General features: G+C 35.4%; 2 protein-coding genes across 3 annotated transcripts; one reads left to right on the top strand and one right to left on the bottom strand.

Moving 5' to 3' along the window:
• Positions 1-974: 974 nt before the first annotated feature.
• Positions 975-5,605, top strand: LOC107829769 (transcription factor AS1-like). Of its 2 annotated transcripts, XM_075224423.1 has the most exons (3): positions 1,033-1,263; positions 3,898-4,054; positions 4,219-5,605. In XM_075224423.1, exon 3 carries the CDS (start codon positions 4,269-4,271, stop codon positions 5,358-5,360), a length of 1,092 nt encoding a protein of 363 aa, XP_075080524.1. In that variant the 5' UTR covers positions 1,033-1,263; positions 3,898-4,054; positions 4,219-4,268; the 3' UTR covers positions 5,361-5,605. The 2 variants fall into 2 exon arrangements, with proteins under 2 accessions (NP_001313160.1, XP_075080524.1); NM_001326231.1 differs by lacking the exon at positions 3,898-4,054 and having other exon boundaries at positions 975-1,263; positions 4,219-5,548.
• Positions 5,606-6,561: 956 nt separating this feature from the next.
• LOC142168221 (uncharacterized) lies at positions 6,562-7,710 on the bottom strand. Its single transcript, XM_075228878.1, has 2 exons — positions 7,194-7,710; positions 6,562-7,033 (listed from the first exon to the last, which is right to left on the bottom strand). The coding sequence occupies exons 1-2, from the start codon at positions 7,564-7,566 to the stop codon at positions 6,870-6,872; spliced, it is 537 nt and encodes a 178-aa protein (XP_075084979.1). The 5' UTR covers positions 7,567-7,710; the 3' UTR covers positions 6,562-6,869.
• Positions 7,711-8,436: the final 726 nt, after the last annotated feature.

The raw sequence follows: 8,436 nt of genomic DNA, 5'->3' as shown, positions 1-8,436 counted from the left end.
AGTAGGGCAAGTTCTTGAACTCGGGCATCGGGGAACGGATTCGTGGTTAGGATAGACATATACCTAATTGCCTTGCTTGGTTGATTTACAGGAATTATAAATGCGTTCTTGTTGATTCTAACTCCATAGACATATAGGCGTTAGGTTAGCTTGAATAGGCGAGTAAGAACTCGACAGATTCTTATGAGCAATATTAACCCTGTCAACCAATAAGCTAGATAAATTAGTCGGTCAATTCAATTGAAGAATACAATAGGATTATTAGATAGCCCATAACCCTAGATCGTTTTCATTATATTGATATCATAAAAATCTGCTCTTTCTCTGTTCAAAGTTTATTATTTATATTTTTTTATTTAATTAGTTTAGAATAAAATATTTTTAGATTTAATTCTTGTTTAGATAATTGGGATAGTCTAATTTAGTTAATAGTTAATCATAAGTCCTCGTGGGTTCGACATCCGACTTTTAGTCACTTTATTACTTGACGACCGCGTATACTTGCGTGAGTGTGTTTGGTCGCAACAATACTCATTCCTTCTTTTTCAAGTTTTTTTTTTCTAAAAAAATTGATTTGCTGTAAAAAATTAGGATTTTCCTCATAGGTAAAAGCGTTTTTTTTTCTCACCTGATATTCGATACCTGTATTGGTGCCTGAATAAATTCGGATTCGTGCCGGGAGGTCCCACATTGAATAGTAGTACGATCTGTAACAAAGCCGATATCATACCCAAGACGCGAACCAAGTAATTAAGGATGAAAAACTAGTTACCACTTGACCATAACCTTTGTTGGCGGGTAAAAGTTTACACATGTAAAAAGAAGAAGTGATCATATTTTCTTTTTTACCAAGTGCTTTTACTTTTCATGTTTACCCCCAAAGTGTACAAAATACATAATAGTGCGTGGGTAGGAGTAGAAATAACCTTTCTGGTAAAAGACGCCATTGCCCGTCTTCGTCATCACATTCCCTTAAACACGTCACCCTCCAAACTACTACTATTACAGAGAGGAGGGGCCATACCATTCCATACCTTAGCCTTTCTCTCTTATAGCTTGCTCTCACCTTCCCCTCTTTTCTTTATCTTCTGTCACTTCTCTCTCTTCTTCTTTCTTCTACCCTTTTCCTCTTTCTTTCTTTGCATACAACATTCTTCTTCCTCTTTCTAATTTTTTGCTCATATTTGCTCTGAGAAAAACAAAACAATTTAAAAAAAAATCAAATGGGTCGAGGCAAGAACTGGGCTTCCTAAGTGGTTTCTTGTAAGTTATTTTTAGTGATCAAACTGATATGTTGGTCTTGTTAGATGTTTTTCATACTTTTGTTTGTGTGTTCTGTTATATATGGTTGTGGGAAATCTTCAAGTTGCCTTTTTTTTAAAAACTGAATTGTGCTTTCTGGTTGCATTTACATGAATGGCTAAATATGTGGTGAAGATAAAGAACCAATCTTTTTGCTGCAGTTTGTGGAAAATCTTCTTAATTTGCTTGCCTTTTTCACTGAATTGTATCTTCTTGTTCTTGCATTTACACGTATGGCTTGTATATGGTGAACACTGAAATTCACTAATCCTCCGCTCAATCTCAAACCAGGAAAATGTTGAAATCTCTGCCATGTTTGTTCTCACTCAGATCTTACTAAGGAACTGTTTGTATATTATTGGTTTTGTACCTTTCCACTTGACATTACATTTTGCAATACACTGCTCAATTTATATAGTAATTTTTGCTAGTTTTCTTCTAAATCTTGTTTATTGAAGATCTGGATCAGTGAATTTCAGCTTTCAGCCTCAGGTTTGCAGAATGCTCATGTCCTGTAGTATAATTTTGTTGGACATAAAAACATCATCACTTCTTTGAAGGGTTGTTGCAATTGAGATGAATGAACATGAGTTGGTTTATAGGAGTGTTATAAAAGGCGTGGGCGTAATTTAAAAGGCGTGGGCATAAGACGAGGCTTTTTACATATGCCTCAGCAACGCATTAGCCCCGAGGCACGGCCCATAGATATTTAATTTTTAAAATTTTATAAAATAGTACAATTTTCAGAAAATCTAGCACGAAACCCATAATTATAAAAATTATATATATATATATATATATATATATATATATATATATATATATATATATATATATATATATATATATATATGTGTGTGTGTGTGTGTGTGTGTGTGTGAATAATTTATTATACGCTGCTTAGAAGCACAACTAACTTGAGTCGAAAAGAATACAGTTTTCTACATGGGGAGGACAAAAGGATGACTAATCTGAAATTTGAACTTTGAACTTGCTTCGGATGAGAATAGAGTTCTCTTTGTATTTGTAAAAAAAATTGAAGTATGACTAATTTGTAATTTGAACTTTGAACTTGCTCCTACGAAAGAGAATAGAGTTCTCTTTGTATTTGTTAAAAAGGTTGAATTTTCGTTGCTTTTGGGAGATATTAGCAGACATGCAGACAAGATAAAGAATTGGGTAATATCATGAAATCAATAAAAAAATTCTTGACTTCTAAATTTAATACATTTTAGTTTTTTTAAAAACTTTTGAGTAATTTCCTAGATTACTTTTGAGAATTTGGGTATTATATGAAAGTCTTATTCAACAAATTTTGTTTTAATTTGAAAAAGTCTCTAAGTCTTACGCATCTTTAAAAAAATCGCGTCCCGAACACCCGGGCGTACGCCCCGAACTGCCCGGGCGTACGCCACTTGAGACTCTCGCCTCACACCATCGCCTCGGGGTGTTTTTGGTACGGTTCGCCGTAGGGCTCGCCCCGAAAACGCCTTTTAAAACACTGGTTTATTGTAATCAAGAAAAAAGGTGTTATTTATGAGTTTTATTTGCATGATGCACTCTGATGATAACACTATTACTTCCAATTAAGGAGAGATTATACCCGCTTATGAACTTCCGAAATTTTGTAACTCAATGCTGGTCAAGAAGGATATTGATCTGGATAGTGTACTAGATCTCAGTTAATCATATTTCCTTACATGTTTAAAGTTTGCGATATTGGCGGTTATCTGATTATTAATGATCTTCGCGGTCTTATAAAGTATGCCGGTCCATGTAATAAATATTCCCTCAAATGATTTCTTAATTAAGTATGCTTCTATCAATCTTCACATGTGTGCATATGCCATCCACTTTTTTCTTTACTGTTTTCTCTGCAATTTTCTGGGAGCTGTGACCTCCGAATGTGACTGGTCTCTACCTATAAAAAAATTTGAATGCGAAAATGTCTAAAACCAAACTAAATCCGAATTCTTCGAATCTATCTTAATTCTATTTGTTATCTAGAAATGCAAACTCATTTCTGTATCCTCTTTAATGGTGAACTGGTTATGAGTGGATATTACAGATTTAGGGATGTTACACCTCTAAATTATGACCAGATACCTCCAAACTATGTGGTTTGCAAATTTTAGACTTCCAACCATCTGTATATTATGATTGAAAAGCGTGGTTTTTACGGGCTACCCTCTTTTTTGTTTTTTTAATAATTTGTTTCAACATTCATGTTAGTTAAATCGGCATATTTGTGGAGCTGCATTTCCATTGCTTATTTAAACGAGCAGTCTCTCTACCAAGATTTTGATGTCTTTTCTTTGAGCCAACTCATGGAAATACTTGTTGACTCGCTCTGGCCTCACTCCTATCATGACCACTTGTACCAATTTCTTTTTTCATCTATATTTTGATTCTACTTCTTATTTGGTGGTTGGCTGGATACCCAATACCAATGATGAGGTATTTCTTGCTTAGACCTCTGAATTTTTTGTATTGACAAGCTAGGATTCCCTAACAGCTTGTTCAGAATGTGCATATATAAATGACCTTGAATAATTTTCTACTTAGTTTAAAACAACTACACCTTGTTTTTGATAGGTTCTCATGTCTTGGCAGTTGGTGGAGTTTTCTATGCTAGAACAAGCAGTTGCATTCTTGTCTTGGAAAAGTCTTGAGTGATGAAACATTGCATGATTTTCCCATGTTTAAATGCTGTTGTACGATCCTTTGTTCTGTGATGGTATTTTATTTAAAGGTGTTGTAATGAATTTCTTTACAAGTTAATATATTATTTCTATGTTATGCTAATAACTGCATTAACTGTAAATCACTTCCATGTAATGAACTTTTGCAATACGTATCTTGTTCAATAGTGTGTTTAAGATATTGCAAGTGAAATGGTGCTAAATATTCTGTCAGGTAAATTATGAGGAGTTTGGGACCATGGGCACTGGTGTTTGCACCTGGAAATGAGGGAGAGGCAGCGGTGGCGATCTGAAGAGGATGCTTTATTGCGGGCATATGTGAAACAGTATGGACCAAAAGAATGGCACCTTGTATCACAGCGTATGAACACAGCCCTCAACAGGGACGCTAAGTCTTGCTTGGAAAGGTGGAAAAACTACCTCAAACCAGGGATTAAGAAAGGATCACTCACTGAAGAGGAGCAGCGTCTTGTTATCCATCTACAGGCCAAACACGGCAACAAATGGAAGAAAATAGCAGCTGAAGTACCAGGCCGAACTGCTAAAAGATTGGGGAAGTGGTGGGAAGTATTCAAAGAGAAGCAACAGAGGGAGCAGAAAGAAAACAATAAGGTTGTCGATCCAGTAGACGAGGGAAAATACGACCACATTCTTGAGACCTTTGCAGAGAAGATTGTGAAAGAGCGGAGTGTCCCAGGTTTACTTATGGCTACTTCTAATGGAGGTTTCCTCCACGCCGATGCACCAGCTCCTTCGCCACAAACTCTTCTTCCTCCGTGGCTTTCTAATTCCACTGCTACTTCAACCGTCAGATCACCATCTCCATCTGTGACTTTAAGTCTATCCCCCTCAACAGTGCCTCCTACACCTACGCCTACGCCTGGCATTCCGTGGCTACAGACAGATAGAGGACCTGAAAATGCGCCCCTTATTTTGAGCAGTTTTCCACATCATGGGGTTGCCCCTCCTTGTGGAGAAAATCCATTTGTTACTGAACTTGTGGAATGCTGTAAAGAGCTAGACGAAGGGCATCGTGCTTGGGCTGCTCATAAAAAGGAAGCAGCTTGGAGGTTAAGGCGAGTGGAATTGCAGCTAGAATCAGAGAAAATATGCAAAGTTAGGGAGAAGATGGAGGAAATTGAAGCGAAAATGAAAGCTCTGAGGGAAGAGCAGAAGGCAACTCTAGACAGGATTGAAGCAGAATACAAGGAGCAACTAGCAGGCTTGAGGAGGGACGCGGAAGCAAAGGAACAGAAATTGGCCGAACAATGGGCTTCCAAACACCTGCGCCTTAGTAAGTTTCTTGAGCAGATGGGATGCCAATCAAGACTTGCAGAACCTAATGGTGGCCGCTAAAGCAAGCTAAGCTAAGAATTCTTTTGTGTGTCCCTGGCCGCCTAAGACGGTTCTTTTCAAACTGCTACGACTTTTCTTACTGTAAACTTTTTGTTTGATCGCCTTTTATTTGGTTAACTATGTTTTCTTTTCTGCATGATACTGCAACTTGTATTTCTAGTATCTGCAAGGATTTCTTGCAGCTTTGCGACAGCATAATGAACTCTATATCTTTCAGTAGTAACATATTAATAGTATTACTTACACAATTTCGTGTGGTTTTGCCTGCTTTTGAAGGGAAATAGGGGAAAGGGAAAAGGTAAGAATTTGTGTGGTTGTGGAAATTGCATGTTACTGTTTAGATAATGCCTAATTAATAATGCTAAAAGTCTCCTATGTTTCCAGAAGCTTGCATAGTGCCCCTTGACTAATTAGAGAAGCTTTATAAAGTGTCTTTAAGATGTCAAAAATTATTTGTGTTGTAGTAAGGCATCTAAATGAAATGGAGTAGCATAATTAAGTAGAGAGTTTTGAGTCACTAAATGATATTAGCTACAGCTCCGCTGGTTATTATTGATTTTCCATTTTTATACGGATTATCATAAAAAACTTTGTCTCAACAACAAAACTGGAGGTTCTCTAACCAAAAATTGAGTTGCTATTAAAAATAGGTTTCTTTTCATTATTTGAGTAAAAAGCTTTGCTGAATATTCTAGTCTAGGCTTTAATCACCTTAGTTGCATTCAAGTCTTAGCTATTACAATGATATAAGTGCCTTTGGAAGAGCCTCTTTTCCAAGAAGAGAGGGAGACGAGTAAAATAAAATCTACCCCTTTTCCAACACTCCAGACTAACCTCTCCTCTTTGAAGTCTATGAAAGTTGAAGTTTTTGTGCAAAGCAAAAAATCGACGTGGAATAGAATTTTAGCTAGCGTTTGATCATAGATTTGATTGAAACTTTAAAAAAAAAATTGTATTGAAAAATAATTTTTGAAAGTTGAAATTATGTTTGGATATATATTTGACTTAAAAAAAAGTATGAAATTTTGTGAGTTAGAAGAAAAAATTTCACCCAAAACAGGCCCAAACCAATTTTTAGAACTTCGAAATTTTTTCTTCTAACAATATTTCAAAAACCAGTCAAATGACATGAAGAAACAATGTTTTTAATTTTTTTTTTTTTTTTTTTTTTGAAAAAAGTGGGAAAAGAAATCTATGTTCAAATGGGAGCAAGATCAAGAATTGCATGCCTTATGACAGAAAGAAAAATTGGTGTTTCTAATAGAAGAAATCTTTCAGCAAAGAGAAAGACATATATAGAGGTGAATAGTTCCATGCATGGACCTGGCTTTCTTTATCAGGATGAAACTAATGAATAGTTCAACAAAACAGAATGTAAACTGGACTTAGAGAGAGAAACATTGATGTCCCAATAGCAACAAACCAAACAAAAACCAAAAACAAATATGCAAACACCAACTAGATAATTCTTGTGACTTGTAAATTAAATGCATTTGTTAATTAAGAACTTCATTCTTTGGTAATCCAGTGGCCAAAAATCTTCATCTTTTGCTTATTCACTTCTTCTGCTTCACCATTTTCATCGACATTTCCATGCACGATTTCAGCTTCCTTATTGTCGACTTCTTTCTGAGCAACCATTTCTTGGAACAATGGTGGCATGGGGATAACACCTGTGGAGACAATGACGGAAACTAAAAGGTTGAATTACCTAAATACCCTTCTTATTAACGTAATAACCCTACTTAGTTAAAAAAAACATCCAAACGCTTATATAGAAAAACTAGCTGTATATATAATACTTGTGGCATGTCTGGTGTTCGGAGAAACTACCTTTGCCAGAATTGTCTTCAGAATACACAGTCTTGGCCACTTCTTTTCCTTTATATACTTTCTTTTGCACAACAAGTTCGCGACCATCCACATTTGCAAAACTTCCAAAATTCCCATCCTTAGCGAGGTTTGAGGAAGAGGCCGTACTGTTTGAATCAATCTGCTCGGATTCGATCTCATCTTTGTTTTGCTTACCCAAGTTCATTAGATTATTCCATGCATCAGCCAGAAACTTTTCAAGCTCATATTTTTCTTGTGGTGTCAATTTGCATCTGATTGTAGGCTGCTCACTGCTTCTTTGGTACTTTTGTGCAGATTCTCCTTCCAACTTTGAAGATTCTGCTTTTCTTTTCTTGGAGGGGTTTTGTGACATCCCAGCCTTTCATTTAATAATAATAATATTGTAAAAATAAAATAAGTTAGTACTAAAGAAAACGTGTCAAGTTCATAGCGGTAATTAGGACTAGGCATAGTTGAGGGTTGGCACTGGAAAAACAGTGTCGAGTTCAAGGTAGTGATGTATTCTGTCCACACATGTTTACTTGTTTGACCTAAAGTCATAGTTTGATGTGAAATCTAAATTTATAAAAGAAAATTATGATATATATTTTTATTTGAAGTATATTTTTCTAGCTTTTTGAGATACAAAGTTATTAATAACTTTTTTATATTCGATTTCGTCTAATAATTCCTTTTCTATTGATAATATAGCCAGGTCATTTAATTTTTCTCGAAACATTGTTGATCTTATATAAGATTTTATCAAATTATAATCTTAAAAAACTTCTTTTCTTTGAGGTAACTGTTATAGGAAAACTCTACTATTGTACGAAAATGAAGTACTAAATATTATTTTCTTAAATACCTATATACCTAGTATTTCTAAAAAATGGGGGCCCCGTATTTGGGAGCATGAGGCACAAGCCTTACTTGTGATAAAGTTAGAGCCGGCCCTGATTCTGCTTATAATTTTTGGGCCTTTTTTACTTTTAGCACGCGCCAGAAACTATTTACATTCGATAGCCGAAAAAATATATATAATTTGTATAAGTTTTGTATATAACATATATATATTATTTTGAGAGCGGCTATAAAGTGTCATTTTTTCTAATTTGTTTTGTATAACTCCTTTAATCAAATAGCTTATCATAAACTCACCTCGTCTTTCTGTTTGTTATCCCTGTTCATTAGGTTGTTCCATGCATCAGCGAGAAACTTTTCAACCTTGCTCTTGCCATTTTTC

The sequence above is a fragment of the Nicotiana tabacum genome, chromosome 2, assembly GCF_000715075.1.
Source record: "Nicotiana tabacum cultivar K326 chromosome 2, ASM71507v2, whole genome shotgun sequence".
Taxonomy (NCBI): Eukaryota; Viridiplantae; Streptophyta; class Magnoliopsida; order Solanales; family Solanaceae; genus Nicotiana; species Nicotiana tabacum.
The sequence above is the reverse complement of the archived record's forward strand: the minus strand, read 5'-3'. Positions and strand labels throughout refer to the sequence as shown.